The sequence below is a fragment of the Aquarana catesbeiana genome, linkage group LG04, assembly GCF_042186555.1.
Source record: "Aquarana catesbeiana isolate 2022-GZ linkage group LG04, ASM4218655v1, whole genome shotgun sequence".
NCBI classification, from domain to species: domain Eukaryota; kingdom Metazoa; phylum Chordata; class Amphibia; order Anura; family Ranidae; genus Aquarana; species Aquarana catesbeiana.
The window spans coordinates 645,197,059-645,216,389 of record NC_133327.1 but is presented as its reverse complement, the minus strand read 5'-3'; the positions used below and the strand labels follow the sequence as shown (position 1 = coordinate 645,216,389).

The 19,331-nt window shown below is 42.2% G+C and overlaps 2 protein-coding genes across 2 annotated transcripts in view; both read left to right on the top strand.

Annotated features, from left to right (window-relative positions):
• Window positions 1-10,349, top strand: part of MRPS10 (mitochondrial ribosomal protein S10) — a 141,120-nt gene extending 130,771 nt beyond the window's left edge. The window contains exon 7 of the mRNA XM_073628441.1: window positions 10,182-10,349. Within this exon, the coding sequence (XP_073484542.1) occupies window positions 10,182-10,334 (153 nt within the window). The 3' untranslated portion in view covers window positions 10,335-10,349. The remainder of the gene's footprint in view (window positions 1-10,181) is intronic.
• BICRAL (BICRA like chromatin remodeling complex associated protein) overlaps window positions 1-19,331 on the top strand; it is a 121,810-nt gene that overhangs the window by 20,348 nt on the left and 82,131 nt on the right. The gene's annotated exons all lie outside the window — the stretch shown is intronic.

Here is a 19,331-nt window from a genome sequence, read left to right as displayed (position 1 = left end):
TGTACGATATTCAGATCGTGTGAACGGGCCATAAGAGACCATTTAAAGGCTCGGGAGCCCTTTGCAGGTGTTATGGCTTAATTAGCTGATTAGAGTGGGACACTTTGAGCCTAGAATATTGCACCTTTTCACAATATTCTAATTTTCTGAGATTGTGGATTTGGGGTTTTCATGAGCTGTAAGCCATAATCATCACAAATCACGGCTTGAACTATCTTGCTTTGCATGTAATGAGTCTATCTCATATATTAGTTTCACCTTGTAGCCTCCCTGACGGTATTCCCGAGTGTGGCTCGGGGTTAAATTTCAGTCCCATTAGCGGTAACCCCGAGCCACACTCGGGATTACATTGCAGGATCCTGGTGCGGCCTTACTTACCTTGTCCCCAGGATCCTGCGATGTCCCCCCGCTGTGTCCGTGGGCTCTGTCTCCTCCGAAGCCTCTCTGTGCCAGGCTCCGTTCCCTGCGAGCGGCGCGACGCACAGGGGCGGAGCTTGGCGGAAAATTCAAAAAATTTAAAAATCATAACACATACAGTACTGTAATCTTACAGATTACAGTACTGTATGAAATTATTTCACATCCCTTTTGTCCCCAGTGCTTTGGCCCATGCCCTGCATGCAGTTTTATATGATATATACTGTTCTTTCTGCCTGGAAACTGGAGATTGTCCATAGCAACCAAAAAGTGTCCCTTTATGTCAAAAGTGGCTTTAGATCAGCTAGAAAACAGTGATAGTAAATTAGAACACTTGCAGAATTGAGCGATAGTGAATCGCTGGGAAATGTATTTTATTATTATTATATTATTATTTTTTTTAAATATTTATATTTATTTATTATATTATACTTTATGTTTTTGTGTTTCAAACTTCATCATACCCGGGATATCTACTAGACTCTGGTTTGGACAGATTTAAGTGTGTTATTGTTAGGAATTACAGACCTACAATATAAAACGCGCAATTTCCATGCAAAATAATTGTACCGCTTTCAGCACCTAAAATCCGAAATAATCATACCGCCAGGGAGGTTAAGTTGCATTAGTGAAATAAATTAACTTTTGCACGATATTCTAATTTTTCGAGTATCACCTGTATGTACGTAGGTGAGAAGTGTTAGCGTGACCTGGGAGTCAAGTGGTTAACTACTGTCAGGAGCCACAATTTGTTTTTCAGACTCAGTGTCTGTAGAGGGAATACACACTGATGAGTGAATATCTCCCACTGCAATCTCATGACACATCATTTCATCTGTCATCAGATACTCTGCAGGCAACTACCCTGACATCTGGCATTTATTATAGGCAACCAGGTTCGTATCATATGTTTTTCTCGCTGAACCTCTTTGGCATAATATGCTAGTCCTCATATTCAGTATTTAACATTTTTCCCTGCACTTCATGGCTTTTAATGGGTTTACCACACAAGCCTACTTCTGGGTCAGTGATTCCAATCTGTTTAACCACTTAAAGACCGAGCTTCTTTTTGAGATTTGTTGTTTACATGTTAAAATATTTTTTTTTTTGCTAAAAAATTACTCAGAACCCCCAAACATTATATATATATATATATATATATATATATTTTTTTTCAGACACCCTAGAGAATAAAATGGCGGTCATTGCAATACTTTATGTCACAATGTATTTGCGCAGCGGTCTTACAAGCGCAATTTGTTTGGAAAAAAATACACTTTTTTGAATTAAAAAATAAGACAAGAGTAAAGTTAGCCCAATTTCTGACTACATTGTGAAAGATAACGTTACGTCAAGTAAATTGATACCCAACATGTCATGCTTCAAAATTGCGCCCGCTCATGGAATGGTGACAAACTTTTGCATCTAAAAATCTCCATTGGCGACGTTTAAAAATTTCTACAGGTTACCAGTTTTGAGTTAGAGGAGGTCTAGTGCTAGAATTATTGCTCTCCCTCTATTGATCACGGCGATACCTCACATGTGTGGTTTGAACACCGTTTCCATATGCAGGAGCGACTTACGTATGTGTTCACTTCTGCGCGCGAGCTCGGTGGGACAGGGCGCTTTAAATTTTCTTTTCTTATTTATTTTACTGTTTATTTTTTATTTTTACACTGTCCTTTAAAAAAAAAAAAAAATTGGGGTCACTTTTAGTCGTATTAGAAGGAATGTAAACATCCCTGTTAATAGAAAAAAAGCATGATAGGATCCCTTTAATGTGCGATCTGGGGTCAAAAAGACCTCAGATCTCACATTTAGACTTAAATGCAATAAAAAAAAAAAAAAAAAATGTAATTTGAAAAAAAAAAAATCCCCTTTAAGAGCATTGGGTGGAAGTGACGTTTGACGTCGCTTCCTTCATCCAATGTTATGGAGCTGAGTGGGGGCCACCTTTCCTCACTCAGCATCCACACAGGGGAGAGGACCTGATTATCTCTGCTGCTACCAACGGCTCCGGTAAGCAGTGGAGATGGCGAATCCGCCGCAGAGACCACTTTTATCTGAAAGCCAGCCGCCCGCCGTTTAAGAGGATAGCAGGGTTAAGGCAGCTATCTGCTGCCACAACAATGGTATTCCACTTCAAAGTACTGACATATAATGACGACGGCTGGTCGCTAAGTGGTTTTTAAAGTGGAACTTTACCCATAACAATTTGATAAAACATTTTTATAGTAAGTAAGTACATTCCACATGAGAAATTATGCTATCAAAATCAGCGTGTGCTGTAATTTACCTCCAGCATTGTTCCTGTTTCTTCTTGCTGGAAGCTGCCATTTTGCTGAAGCCAAGAGCCCCTGAGCAGAAGTAAATCAAAGATACAAACATACGTTTGCATGTCCAATCGTGTGAGTTAGTTCACATTTTTGGTGGTTGTGGTTCTGTGTACTTTGCTGTATACATTACTGTATCGATGACAATAGATAATATTAAACTTAACGCTGCTCCTATATTAAACTTATATTAACCACTTGCTTACTGGGCACCTAAACCTCCCTCCTGCCCAGACCAATTTTCAGCTTTTAGCGCTGTCACTCTTTGAATGACAATTGCGCGGTCATACAACACTGTACCCAAATGAAATTTTTATCATTTTTTCCCCACAAATAGAGCTTTCTTTTGGTGTTATTTGATCACCTCTGGGTTTTTTATTTTTTGTTTAAAAAATTTAAAAAGACCGAAATTAAAAAAAAAAATACAAAACCGTTTTATATTTTGTTAATAAATTTTGAAAACAGGTAATTTTTCTTCTCTATTGATGTACGCTGATGAGGCTACACTGATGGGCATTGATAGGCTGCACTGATGGGCACTGATAAGGCAGCATTGATGGGCACTGATAAGGTGGCACTGATGGGCACTAATAGGCAGCACTGGCGGGCACTGATGAGGTGGCACTGGTGAGCACTGATAGGTGGCATCGGTGGGCAATGATGGGTGGCACTGATGGGTGGCACTGATAGCTGACACTGATGGGCACTGATGGGTGACAGTGATGGGCACTGATGGGTGGCAGTAATGGGCACTGATCGGCACTGGTAGGTGACACTGCTAGGCAGCACTGCTAGGTGGCACTGATAATGCACTGATTGGCACCACTGGTGGGCATTAATAGGTGGCACTAATTGCTGCCACTTATGTACTGGTGGGCACTGATTCGTGGCACTGGAAGGCGGTACTGGTGGGCACATATGAGGCGGCTTTGCCTCTTCCTCTTCGGGACCGATGTCCCTTCAACAGAAGCCAGTGATCGGCTTTTTTTTCTCCTCACGCTGTCAGCGTGAGAAGAAAAAGAAAACGATTACCGATCTTCTGTTTACATCATGTGATCAGCTGTCATTGGCTGACAGCTGATCACGTAATAAGGGGCCGGGATCGACCCCTTACTCCGATCTGTGATCACCCGAGTCTCATTGACTCGGGTGATCACAGCGCGCCGCGCGTGCCCTTCAGGGGGACGTGGCGATCGTGCAAAGGGGTGGACGTCTAATGACAGCCTCCCGGCAAAGCAGATCCGCGTTGTAGCCGTCATTCGGTTGCTCATGCAATCAATAAGTCCATTGTTGTGCAATCATAAATGAAAGTCCATCCATGCAGAGAAAGTGCCAAATGTAATGGATTCTTGCTTGTGAAGATTCCAGTGCCACTCTGTGCTCCCCTCCTGATTCCCTACTCACCAGCAATAAGGTTAAAAACCGCATGGTCTTTATCCTGCACCAATGGATGAGTCTATCTCCTTCCTTCTCCTTCGATTACAAGGTTCCCATTATGGTGGTATGAGATATACCAATGAAGAGAGAGATGTATATAGCGAAATACTGCTAGGTTTATTGGAAAAGTTTAAAAACAAATGCACTTACAGCAATGAAAAGTCATAGGGCATGTAAACAACAATCGCCGCCATCAGATTGTGCTTTCTATCTCGTTCTCGCTTCAGGGACGAATGAGATAGAAAGCACAATCTGACGGCTGAAACGCACGCTACGGCGGCGATCATTATTTACATGCCCGTATGACTTTTCATTGCTGTAAGTGCACTGTAAAGGAGCGCTAAGTTTAATACTATCTATTGTCATTCTATGGGGTTTATGACCTTGCACTATAGCAGCAGCTTCTTGGTACAAATAAAATACATTTTATAATCCATATTTTATAATCCACATTTATTTTTCACGATTTATTGGGATATTTAATATCTCACAGACAGTAAAGCACATCTAACCATAGCGCGGGTATTTTCACTATTTCACTATTATTATTATATTATTATTATTCATTAGTACTGTATCTATATTTCAACCTTTTTTTCCACCTATTATTTGTGTGAAATGTGTTATAAACCTATTAAAGTAATTTATTGGGCTGATTGTGTTAGTTGGGTACCTAGGCTAGCTGTGTTGGACTTAGAAACAAATTGGACTTACGAACATGCTCTTGGAACGTAACTCGTTCGTATGTAGGGGACTTACTATACCTTCAAAAGCGGCCAGCCTGAAGTCATCTAGCAGGACTTACTTTTCTGGCTAAAGTTACACTTAAACCATGTTTGTGCACTCAGGCACTTCCACTGATACCGCTTTGTTTTTCAGTGCAGATTCTTTAACCTTTTCTTGGGTTACCAACAGAATCTCTGCTATTCTCTTGCCATTTCTTGGCTCTTCCATCTTGCAAAAGTTATGCCTAGTACACACGATTAGAAAATCTGCCGAAAAATAACGCTTTTTTAAAGCGATTGTATGATAATCTGACCGTTAATACACAGCTTTTGAGAGCCGATCGCGGCAGTTCATGCTAAATTATCCGAAGGGGCAAACACAAAATGTTTTCTCGTATGATACTATTGTTTAACCACTTCAGCCCCAGAAGGATTTACCCCCTTAATGACCAGGACATTTTTTGCGATACGGCACTGCGTTGCTTTAACTGACGATTGCGCGGGTGTGCGACGCTGTACCCAAACAAAAAATTTACGTCCTTTTTTTCCCACAAATAGAGATTTATTTTTGTGGTATTTGATCACCTCTGCCGTTTTTATTTTTTGCGCTATAAACAAAAAAAAGCGACAATTTTGAAAAAAACAAAACAATATTTTATACCTTTTGCTATAATAAATTTCCCAAAAAAAGCAAACAAATTTCTTCATCTGTTTAGGCCAATATGTATTCTTCTACATATTTTTGGTGAAAAAAAATCGCAATAAGCGTATATTGATTGGTTTGCACAAAAGTTATAGCGTCTACAAAATAGGGGATATATTTATAGCATTTTTATTATTTATTTTTTTTTTTTACTAGTAATGGCGGCGATCTGCGATTTTTAGTGGGATTACTAAAGTGACAGATCGGACACTTTTTTGGGACCAGTGACATTTATACAGCGCTCAGAGCGAAAAATAGCCACTGATTAGTGTATAATGTCACTGGCAGGGAAGGGGTTAACACTTGGGTCGATCAAGGGGTTAATTGTGTTCCCTGGGAGCTGGGAGGTGTTTTTAATTGTGGGGGGGGGGGGGAGTGTACTGACTGGGAGTAGAGAGAGATTGCTGTTCCTAATCACTAGGAACAGCAGATCTCTCTCTACTTCCCTGTCAGAACGGGGATCTCTCTATTTACATTGACAGATCCCTGTTCTGGCTCTCTGAGGAGCGATCGCAGGTCACCGGCCACATGCATCGGCGACGACACGTGCAGGCGCGCGCACCCCCTATAACCCTTTAAGCAACCGCCGTACAGCTACGGCAATTCGCGCAGGGGAGCCAACCTGCCACCGGAATCAGAGGGCCCTGCTCGATAGAGCTTACAATCTAAGGGGGGGGGGGGTTGTCAAGAGATACAAGAGGTAATAACTGTGGGGGATGAGCTGATGGAGAAAATAAATGTACAGTTGTTAGGTGGGGGCCAGATAGGCTTCTCTGAAGAGATGAGTTTTCAGGGATCATTTGAAAGTGGACAGAGTAGGAGATAGTCGGACAGATTGGGGTAGAGCATTCCAGAGGATAGGAGAGGCTCAGAAGAAATCCTGGAGGCAAGCATGGGATGGGGTGACAAGGGAGCTAGAGAGCAGGAGGTCTTGGGAGGAGCGAAGAGAATGATTTGGTTGGTATTTTGAGACAAGGTTAGAGATGTAGCTGGGGGCCAGGTTGTGGATGGCTTTGTAAGTTATTGTTAGTATCTTGAATTTATTATATTGGTTGAGTGGCAGCCAATGGAGGGATTGGCAAAGAGGGGTAGCAGATGCTGAGCGGTTTGTAAGGTGGATGAGCCTGGTAGCAGCGTTCATAATGGACAGAAGGGGGTTAACCTATTTAGAGGTTAGCCAATGAGGAGGGAGTTATGCCGCGTACACACGACCGGACTTTCCGTCAGAATGAACTCTGACGGTCTTTTCGACGGAGTTCCGCTGAAACGGACTTGCCTACACACGATCACACTAAAGTCCGATCGTTTAGAACACGATGACGTACGACGGGACTAGAAAAAGGAAGTTCAATAGCCAGTAACCAATATCTGCCCTTGCGTCGTTTTTGGTCCGTCGGAATAGCATACAGACGAGCGGTTTTGCTGATAGGAACTCATTCCGTCGGAAAGATTTGAAACATGTTCTATTTCTAGGTCCGTCAGAATTTTAGAAAGAAAAAGTCCGATGAAGCCCACACACGATTGGAATGATTCCGTCGGACCTTTTCTGCCGGAAAGTCTGTTTGTGTGTACGCGGTATTACAGTAGTCGAGGCGAGAGATGACCAGAGAGGGAATTAGAAGCTTTGTGGTATCTTGGAGATGTTGTGGAGGTTGAGGCGGGCAAGCTTTGGACAGCAATTGGATAGTTCAGAGTCCAGGATTACACCTAGGACCTTTGCAGGGGGGGGGGGGGGGGGTGTTTGGTGACGAGTTGATAGTTGAGCTGTTGATTTTGGTAAGTGGAACGTGGGGGAGGAAATATTATGAGATCGGTTTTGAATAGATTGAGTTTGAGGAAGTGATGTGACATCCAGGCTGATATGTCTGGTAGTAAGTTGGTGATGCGTGAGCAGTGTTCATTTCATCGGATAAAATATTTTTGTCGACTAAATTAATACTATTTTAGTTGATTAAAACGAAAACAATTGAGATGACTAAAATACGACTAAAACGGAAATGGCCTTTTAGTCATAAGACTATGACTTAAACTAAATTAACACTGCACTACCACATAAGAATATTAAGAAAAAGGCTTTTCTTATTTTTTTCTTAATATTTAATGTTGGTAATATATTCAGGTAATATGTGCAATGGCATTGTAGCCAATAGAGTTTACAGTTTTTTGAGTTTTTTTATATATTCAAATTGTACATCTGGTTGTTAAAAAGCAATATATTTGTTTTTTTAATTAAACTTGGTTTTATTTATAAAGATGTTATATATCACAACGGCTAAATCTGTGCCTGTAGTGCATGTTCAAACCTTAATACCATAAATAAAAACCTGTTTTTAGATTTTTACTCCAGGAGTACCACCGGTATATAATGAGTTTGGCAATTCTAAAGAAATGCATAAATAATGCATTACAATTTACCTAAACCTATTCGATTTTAGTCGACCTAAATGTACTGGAGATTTTAGTTGACTAACATATGACTAAAACGAAAACAATTCAGATGAATAAAATACGAGTAAAACTAAAATGGCATATTAGTAAAAAAAAAAAAAAAAAAAGACTATAACTAAATCGAAATTTGACGTCAAAATTAACACTGTGCGTGAGGAGACAGGTGGAGTGAGCTAGGGGGTGGAGAAATAGATTTGGCTGTCGTCGGCGTAGAGATGATATTGAAAGCTATGGGAGGCTATCAACACACTTTCAATATGTTGTGCCTGTGGCTTTTCGTTTAAACCACTAGCTCTGGTCTTGATATACATAAGACCACAAGCTGTTGAAGCATCAATCACATTCACGCTTGTCCTTACAGAAGACATGGAGACACCCTTTACGCCTGAAGGAAACGAGATTTAACCTCCACATACAGAAAGTCTTTTTCACAGTAAGCTGTGAAAAATATGGAATAGTCTCCTTCAAGAACTAGTTCTGGCCAGCTTAGTAGATTGTTTTTAAAAAGAGCTGGACACATTCCTCAATTTACAAAATATAACTGTATATTAACCACTTTAATACTGGGCACTTTTACCCCCCCTCCTACCCAGGCCAATTTTCAGCTTTCAGCGCTGTCGCACTTTGAATGACAATTACGCGGCCATGCAACACTGTACCCAAACGAAATTTTTAGCATTTTGTTCACACAACTAGAGCTCTCTTATGGTGGTATATGGTTAATCACCACTGGGTTTTTTTATTTGTTTCCGAATAAATGGATAAAAACTGAAGACTGCTATAAAATTTTGCAAATAAATGTTCTTCATAAATTTAGGCCAAAATGTATTCTGCTACATTTCTTTGCTGAAAATAACCCAAATCCGTGTATATTATTAAGTCTGTAGGAAAGTTATAAAGTCCACAAACTATGGTATATACAGGTATCCGAAAATTGATCAGTCCTGATGTACTGACGGCCTCATTTCTTGAGGCCCAAATATGCCAGGACAGTACAAATATCCCCCAAATTACCCCTTTTTGGAAAGTTGGTATTTAGGTAAGAGGCATGGTGGGTTTTTTTAAGTTTTAATTTTTTGTCATAATTTTTTGGAAAGAAATTATAGAAAAAAAAAACAAACAATTTCACTTTTTTTTTTTTACATACTTTCAGCAGTGCAGTACAGCATCATCATATCAATGGCTATGGTGATCAGTGACACTGACCTGTGAAAGTATGAAAAAAATGTTTTTATTTTTTTTTTTAAATTAAAAAAAAAATAATTTTCTTGACATTTTTGTCTTTTTTTTACGATTTCTTTTTAACACACTGTGACCAAAGCAATATAATGTTACCATAGGAACAGTGTACTACTCTGGGGACGTGATTAGGATTTTTTTTTACACAATACGATTGCTTATAGCAGTGAATTACATTGGTCAAAACGAATCACATGGTACAGATGGGCTGTGATTGGCCCTGTCTGTGTCATGTGATCACATTGACCTATCACAGCTAATAACACAATTGTACACAATGGATGGCATGAAATTAAGCCATCCATTGTTTACAAGTGTCATGTGACCTGCTGTTTGGTCACAGTGGTCACATGGTACCGGTGTTCTGACATATACTGTCCTCCTATCGGATAGTGTCCACTCCGTACTGCGCAGGCGCAGCGTTTGCGCAGTACGGAGCAGAAGGAGATGCCGAAAGTGTCCGAAGTTGATCAGCTGACCATCAGCTGTACACGGCGCTTGGGCACTTCTTAGCGATGGCAGTGTAAGAGGGTCCCTCGCGGGCTCGCTTCGCTCGCCACGCTTCGGGCACGGCCTCTCTGCGCTCGGCAACTATTTATTCTCACTCTATGTCCACTTGGATAGTAGGGAATGAACCTGGACATAGGGTGAGAATAAAAGCACAGGCGCCGTGTACAGCTGATGATCAGCTGTTAAACTTCGGAGACTTTCGGCATCTCGATTGTCCTCCGTACTGCGCCTGCGCAGTACAGGGCGGACACTATATGATAGGGGACTGTATTTGACAAGACACCGGCAGTGAGCCGGTATACTGATAAGGCATTGGCTGTGTCCGGTGACAGATTGCGTGGACAGCGCGGACAACGTCATATAACATTCACTAAGAAGGAGAAAGCACCCGCCCGCCCATCAATCTGCTATAGGCAGGGCAAGAAGGTGTTAATATTTACAGGTAATTTAATTAGAGATTGTTTAACCAGGGAATATCTGATTGCTTCAGGACGGAGCAAATTGGAGCCTTCCAATAGATAGGATTGCATATATGAAGGTTTTCTATAAAAAAAAAAAAAATCTATTGGTTGAACTATATGGGCTTGTGTCTTTTTTTTACCTGAATAAAGCTAGGTACATATGGATTGAAATTTGGCCATTTCAGCAGGGTCCTTTCAAATGTTGATCTGTGTTTGGCCCTCCATGTTCAACAGATGTCACTCGAAACTGCTGGAAAACCTTCATTTGATTAACCACTTCATTACCAGGCACTTAGATACCTTCCTGCCCAAGCCAATTTTCACCTTTCAGCGCTGTCGTATTTTGAATGACAATTGCGAAGTCATGCTACACTGTACCCAAACAAATTTTTTATCATTTTGTTCCCACAAATAGAGCTTTGTTTTGGTGGTATTTGATCACCTCTGGGATTTTTATTTTTTGCGCAACAAATAAAAAAAGACCAAAAATTTTGAAAAAAAAAGTTTTTCTTCGTTTCTGTTAAAATTTTTTTGTAAATAAGTACGTTTTCTCGGTCAATGATGGGCACTGATATGGCTGCACTGACGGGCAATAATAAGGTGGCACTGATGGGCACCGATGAGGTGGCACTGATGAGGTGGCACTGACGGGCACTGATGACGGGCACTGATAGGCGGCACTGATAGGCACTGATAGGTGGCACTGATGGGCACTGATAGGTGGCACTGGTATGCGGCACTGATGGGCACTCATAGGCAGCACTGATGGGAACTCATAGGCGGCACTGATGGACACTTATGGGTGGCACTGATGGGCACTTATAGGTGGCACTGATAGGTGGCACAGATGGGCACTGATGGGCACTGATAGGTGGGCACTGATGGCATGGATGGGCACTGACAGGTGCACTGATGGGATGCACTAATGTCACTGATGGGTGGCATTGCTGGGCATCACTGATGCCTGTTAGTACATACTGGTGCCAATCAGTGCCCATTTGTGGGCACTGATTTTCACAGATCGGGCATTATTTGCACATGTGGATGGCCATGGGGTACATACCTGGCCATCCACATGTTGCCCACTTCCCTGCTGGTCCTAGTGGCGTCCCTGGTGGTCCAGTGTGGTCATCTGAGGGGGGGCTGTGCTGATAAACAATCAGCGCAGACCCCCCTGTCAGGAGAGCCGCCGATCGGCTCTCCTCTACTCGTGTCTGTCAGACACGAGTGAGGAAAAGCCAATCAACGGCTCTTCCTATTTACATCGTGATCAGCCGTGATTGGACACGGCTGATTACATGGTAAAGAGCCTCCCCCGGAGGCTCTTTACCGAGATCGGTGGAGCGGTGTGTCAGAATTACACACCACTCCACCGATCGCCGCGGCTGTTATCCTGCAGGACTTCATATGACACCCAGTCAAGATAACTGAACCACCGCCCGGCCGTCATTTTGCTATAGTCCGGGCGGGAAGTGGTTAACCACTGCAGCGAATCGGCTGCAGTACTAATCAGTGTATTCTGACAGCAGAGGCGTCCCACTGTCAGAATACAGTAGCACAGTGGGGAGAATTCTTCCATCCACCCCACTTGCTTTCATCCCAACGGCTGAATGAAAAGAGAAAACGTATGTATGCCCAGCTTAAAGTGTAACTACACTGAATCGGAACACCACAAACCAAAAATGTTATTTAATTATTTTTTAACATTATTATTAATATTATACAGAATTTATATAGGGCCAACAGTTTACGCAGCACTTTACAATATAAAAAGGGAGGCAATACAGTTACAATACAATAAAATACAAGATGATTAAGAGGGCCCTGCTCAGAGGAGCTTACAAGCTAATAGGGTGGGGCAGGTGGTACAAAAGGTTGTAACTGTGGGGAATGAGCTAATGGAAGTGGTAAAAGATTAGTTGGAGGTGTTAAAGGTTTTCCTGAAGAGATGAGTTTTCAGGGATTTCCTGAAGGCAGCGAGAGTAGGAGATAGCCAGACAGGTTGAGTTAGAGACTTCCAACAGATGGGAGAGGCTCTAGAAAAATCCTGGGGACGAGCATGGGAGGAGGAGACAAGGGAGCTTGACAGTAGGACTTCTTGAGAGGAGCGTAGAGGATGGTTTGGTTTTATTTGGAGACAAGATTGGTGATGTAGCTCGTGGCAGAGATGTGGATGTTGTGGTAATTCCCTGGGCGATTGGGAGCCAGTGTAGGGATTGGTGGAGAGGGGTGGCAGACACTGAACGGTTGGTAATGTGGATATGTCTGGCAGCAGCATTCATGATAGACTGAGGAGGGGATAGCCTATGGAGAGGTAGGCCGATGAGAAGAGAGTTGTAAAAGTCAAGGCGAAAGATTACAAGGGAGTGAATCAGTAGCTTGGTGGTTTTATTTGTTAAAAAGGGGCGCATTTTAAGAGATGATACAGAGATGAAGTCTACAAGTTTTCGAAAGCGATTGGATTTGGGGCTGAAAGGACAGGTCAGAGTCTAGGATTATACCTAGTACCCTGACATGAGGGGAGGCACTGATGGTTGCATTATTGATTTTGATGGAAAAGCCATGGAGGGGGGCACAGGCGGGGGGGAATATTACCAGCTCGGTTTTAGAGAGATTTCGTTTGAGGAAGGGGTGCGACATCCATTAAAGTTAGTAAGGTGAAAGGAGACTGAAGGTGTGAGGTGAGGAGCAGACAGATAGATGTGGGTGTCATCGGCATATAGATGATATTGGAAGCCGTGGGCATTATCAAGTGACCAAGGGAGGAGGTGTAGATAGAGAAGAGAAAAGGTCCAAGAACAGAGCCTTGGGGAACTCCTACAGAAAGGGTCAATGGAGAGGAGGAGATAGAGTTGTAGGTAACACTGAAGGAGCGCTGTGATAGGTAGAAGGAGAACCAGGATAGAGCAGAATCTTGGAGGCCAAGGGAACAGAGTTTATTGAGAAGGAGCGGGTGGGCAACAGTATCAAAGGCAACAGAGTGGTCAAGTAGTAGGAGTATGGAGTAGTGGCCATTGGTTTTAGCAGTTAGTAAATTGTTAGTGAGTTTTAGTAAGGCAGTTTTTGTGGAGTGCTACGAGTGAAAGCCAGACTGTAAGGGGTCAAGAAGGTTATTATCACTGAGGCAGGAGCTAAGACGGCTGTAGACTAAGTGTTCTAGAAGTTTAGAGGTGAATGGGAGCAATGAGATGGGTCTTAAATTGTTCAGGTTGGTAGGGACCAGTGAGGACTTTTAAAGTATGGGAGTGATCAGCGCATGTTTTAGAGGGGAGGGGAAGGTGCCACTAGAGGGGGAGAGATTGAAGATGTGATTGAGGGAGCATAGGATAGAATTACCATAGAAGTTTGAGGGAACAGAACCCAGGGGACAGTTGGTTAAGTGGGCATCTGAGAAAAGTTCTGTAACCTCTTCAGTAGTATCCAGTTCAAAAGAGAAGTGTTGACTGTGCTGGTAGGCAAGGTATGTTGGGTGGGGAAGATGTACGCACAGTGGAGGTGTCTTCACGTATTGCATCAATCTTGTCTTTGAAGTGATTGGCTATCTCTTGGGCAGTGAGTGAGTTAGTGGGTAGAGGGGGTGGGGGGCGAAGCAGAGAGTTAAAGATTGAGAAGAGCTGACAGGGACTGGATGACAAGGTATTAATGAGAGAGTCAAAGTAGGCTTGTTTGGCAGCATGGAAGCAGGAATTATATCTTAGGAGGGCAGATTTATATAGGGTGAAATCCTGCAGGCATTTGGTTTTACGCCACAGTCGTTCAAGAGATTTCTAGTGTTGTCAGTTTGCCAGGGTTGTAACGGTCGGGGCCTGATATTCAAAGCAAACGCTCCCATCCATCCATGTCTCTGTGCTTTATTTTGCTAAGGAATCACTTTGAACCCCTCCCCCCCCCCCTCTAACATGTCTGGCCATGGCCAACTTGAGTAAGGGTAGATGATTCATGTAGCATTTACTTCTTGGAATCCAGCTGCCCTTAGCTCAGGTATGCAGGCAAGAGGGTGTGCTTAAATGAAAAAGCAGTAACTGAGGAAATGTAAAAAGAAGTTTAAAACAAGTAAATATGATATACTTTCCTATCTATTTACTAATTCTGGCAACATGAGGATTAAGAATAGTCAATGTTGACTGAGAAAGTGAAGTTCCGCTTATGAAACTCACACCATTCAACTTGCTAATATATCATTCTATGTACAGTTAGGTCCATATACATTTGGACACAGGCACAATCTTCATACTTTTGGCTCTGTATGCCACCCGAATAAAATTAAAACGAAACAATCCAAATGAATTTGAAGTGCAGACTTTCAGCTTTAATTCAAGGGAACATAATTATCAAGTACAAATTTTAGGAACTGCACCCAATTTTTTACACAGTCCCCCCATTTTCAGGGGCTCAAATGTATTTGGACAAATGAATATATTCATAAATAAAATGTTCATTTTTAATATTTCGTTGAGAATCCTTTACTGGCAATGACTGCCTGAAGTCTGGAACCAATGAAAATTACCAAAGACTGGACTTCCTCCTTTCTGATGCTTTGCCAGGCTCTAACTGCAGCTGTCTTCAGTTGTTCTTTGTTTGTGGGTCTTTCTGCCTTTAGTTTTGCCTTCAGCAAGTGAAATGCATGCTCAATTGGGTTGAGATCAGGTGATTGACTTGGCCATTGCCGAATATTCTACTTCTTTTCCTTCAAAAGCTCCTAGGTTGTTTTTGCAGTGTGTTTTGGATCATTGTCCATCTGTACTGTGAAGCGCCGTCCAATCAACTTTGCTGCATTTGGCTGAATCTGGGCTGACAGTATATCTCTAAACACTGCAGAATTCATTCGGCTGCTTCTGTCTTCTGTCACATCATTAATAAACACCAATGACCCAGTGCCACTGGAAGCCATGCATGCACATGCCACCACACTGCCTCCACCATGTTTTACAGATGACATGTGCTTTGGATCATGAGCTGTTCCAAGCCTTCTCCCCCCTTTTTTTCTTCCCGTCATTCTGGTACAGATTAATCTTAGTTTCATCCGTCCAAAGAATGCTTTTCCAGAACTGGTCTGGCTATTTAAAATGTTTTTTGACAAAGTCTAATCTGGCTTTTCTATCCTTCAGGCTTATTAATGGTTTGCACATTGTGGTGAACCCTCTGTATTTGACCTCGTGAAGTCTTCTCTTGATTGTAGACTTTGACAATGATATGCCCACCTCCTGGAGAGTGTCCTTCACTTGTCTGGATGTTGTGAATGGGTTTTTCTTTACCATAGAGAGGATCCTACAATCATCCACCACTGGTGTCTTCCATGGACGTCCAGGCCTTTTTATGTTGCTGAGCGCACCAGTGCGTTCTTTCCTCGGAATGTACCAAACTGTTGATTTGGGCACTCCTAATGTTGCTGCTATCTCTCTGATGGATTTGTTTTGTTTTTTATGCCCTACAATGGCCTGTTTCACTTGCATGGACAGCTCCTTTGAGCGCATGATGTAGGTTCACAGCAATAGATTCCAAATGCAAATACCACACTTAGAATCAACTCCAGACCTTTTACCTGCCTAAATGATGAAGAAATAACAAAGGAGTAGCCCACACCTGGCCATGAAACAGCTTTTGATTCAATTGTCCAATTACTTTTGGCCCCTTAAAAAAGGGGGGGTGACTATTCTAAGAGCTTCCTCCAATTTCGATGAAAAACCCTTCCTCCAATTTGGATATACATACCCTCAAATTAAACCTGAGAGTGTGCACGTTCAGCCCATATCCATTATATAACTATAGCTTGAATATGTTTTGGTAAATACCTGAAAAAATCTAAAATTGTCCCTGTGTCCAAATATATATGGACCTAACTGTATATGCAATGTATTTGTAAACGACCTCAATTGTAAATAGCAATATTATATACAGTGTATATTTAAACAACATTAATTGTGAAAGTCTAAAAAATGTTTACTCACTGCTGTTAATCACTCTCCTAAATTACTCACTGAGGTTGATTGGCCTTCAACTTGGTAAGTTCTGGACACACTTGTTATCTATCAAAAAGATCCCCTTGATTGGTCTTTTACCGCTTACAAACTTTTCGTGCTGTAACAGCCAATGGTGGGACATGATCATCCAGTGCCAGGGCAATGAGCAGAAACTGCACCATCGACACCCCACCATTCCACAACCCTCTGACCTATCAACCTCCACCACTTACCACCAATGAGTGGAGAAATGAATGGGACCAATATCAGCATGCATCAAAATGTTTGTAATATCTGTGGCATGCAATTAAATAGTACCAATGCTTGTGTTACACTGCAACAAACGGAAACGTTTAAATTGTTGCACAAGTATGAGGCTAATATTGGCACAGGAAATGTTCCTGGGTTGGTGGTGTGACTGGAATGAAAAATGTTCCTGGGGCAGTGGTGTCCCTGATAGGAAAAATGTCCTTGAGTTGATGGTGTCGCTGAAAAGAAAAATGTCCCTGAGTTGATGCTGTGACTGGAATAAAAAAATGTTGGTGGTGTCACTGGAAGGAAAAATGTTCCTGCATTGGCGGTGTTACTGAAAGGTAATTTGACTCTGAGCCTGTGGTGTCACTAAAAGAAAAAATATGCACCTGAGTTGGTGGTGTCATTAAAAAGAAAAGACATCCCTGCTCTTACCTTAACCCTTTAAACCCCCCCTCCCACAACAAAACTCTCCTTCCCCCTAATACAGCACTTTCCCTCAATACTCTAAAGGAGGATCTGCTGCTAAGAGGCTGGGCTGTCATGCTGGGAGCGCTCTTTGTGAGGAGAGGTGCGCTGTCATTTCCAAACTCAGAAGCTAGCACAGGAAGTTGGCTTCTGCTTTCAGAACATGTGATAGCGGTAAACACAGGGCTAGTGCTGGAGGTGGCCATACTCCAGACGAAAAAAGCCCAGATGAGACGAGTGACACTGCAGTCACTGTTGTTAGCAAATAGAGGAGAAGGGAGCTGCTGGAGCTCCCATTGTGCCGCTACATCGAGATGCTGCACTGGGGGCATTTGCCCCTACTGCCTTCCCAACTCCCACCCCTTGTCCCAGCTCAGGTAACAGCACTCAATCCACCACTTTAGGTACAGTCAGGTCCATAAATATTGGGACATCGACACAATTCTAATCTTGGCTCTATACACCACCACAATGGATTTGAAATGAAACGAACAAGATGTGCTTTAACTGCAGACTTTCAGCTCTAATTTGAGGGTATTTACATCCAAATCAGGTGAACGGTGTAGGAATTACAACAGTTTGTATATGTGCCTCCCACTTTTTAAGGGACCAAAAGTAATGGGACAGATTAACAATCATCCATCAAACTTTCACTTTTTAATACTTGGTTGCAAATCCTTTGCAGTCAATTACAGCCTGAAGCCTGGAACGCATAGACATCACCAGATGCTGGGTTTCATCCCTGGTGATGCTCTGCCAGGCCTCTACTGCAACTGTCTTCAGTTCCTGCTTGTTCCTGCTTGTTCTTGGGGCATTTTCCCTTCAGTTTTGTCTTCAGCAAGTAAAATGCATGCTCAATCGGATTCAGGTCAGGTGATTGACTTGGCCACTGTATAACATTCCACTTCTTTCCCTTAAAAAACTCTTTGGTTGCTTTCGCAGTATGCTTCGGGTCATTGTCCATCTGCACTGTGATGTGCCGTCCAATGAGTTCTGAAGCATTTTGCTGAATATGAGCAGATAATATTGCCCGAAACACTTCAGAATTCATCCTGCTGCTTTTGTCAGCAGTCACATCATCAATAAATACAAGAGAACCAGTTCCAATGGCAGACAAAAAAACAGGGATTTTTTTGCCCGGATCAACCAATGAATATTAATAGTGGTGGCTAGTTCCAGCGGGTAAGTATAGACCTATCATACAGGAAAAAAAAAAAACAAAAAAAACCTGGATGCAGTTCAAGTTGGCCTTTTAAACATATTGCAAAAAAAGGGGGGATGAGAAACAGAGGGTTTCTCTAAAGAAGGTCAACAGAGAGCACTATTGTCAAATACAAAACCAGCTTTATTAATAACCAAAAAATATATAACCAATTAATATATCAAAAAGTGAAGATATAAGCAATATGGACAGACGGTTATCACAAACAAATTAAAATGGACAACGTTGTCACAGGGAATATTTAAAATCAAATGGGAGCCGCGGCTACACGCCCACACATACACATCATACACACTAGATATGGGGTATATTGAATTAAGGGTAGTCCTGCACAATAGATTGGAGATTAATGGAAAGTATTCCCAGTATAGAGTATCCAGTAGGGCAGGATCAGTCCTATATCACTAGTTTGGAAGTGATGTAAGTGGGTGGATGATCTGACAAATCAAAAAGTTGGACCATAGATGGAGCGATCTCTCAAACGATCATTGCACTCAGTGGTTATTTAGATCACAGCTGATGAAATAGATTACAAACGCTTTCCAGATTGCAGTAAGAATGATTGTGCAGACATCTACAGAGGCAGCAGGATAAATGTCCTTGGAGACAGCATTTAAGGAAACATAGAAAAACTGACATACGTTTTGTTGGAGTGCTGAGTAAGGTGGAAGGATCTCATTAACCGCACTGTGTCCGTCGTCAGTCTTCTTTTTTGTGGAGATAAAATCCCTATCATAAACATTACCTCTAATTCTTCACTCCTTCCATGGCTGATTTTCCCAAAAAAACTGTTAAAGTACTCTTTTTCCTTTTACTTTTTTTCTACAGCCTCTCCGCCTTTATCTCGTAAATATCTAATATTACTATCCTAATCATGTAATTAGAATGTATGCTTTGTTTGCTGAATGACTTACACTGAGGGGCTATGGTCGACATCTAGTGGATACAAGTAGTATCTGCACTCTTTATTGCTTATTTAAACTCACCACACTTGACCCCTCCTAGCTCTGAGGAAACCAGCGTCCATTGGCTGGTGAAACGCGTCAGCGGTGTGACGTCAGCACGTCCTCGGGAGCCGCGCGCGATTTGACCTGACTCATCCTTACACGGACCTAACAGCTGATCCAACAGCTGATGTTGGTTTTTTCCTTGCAGC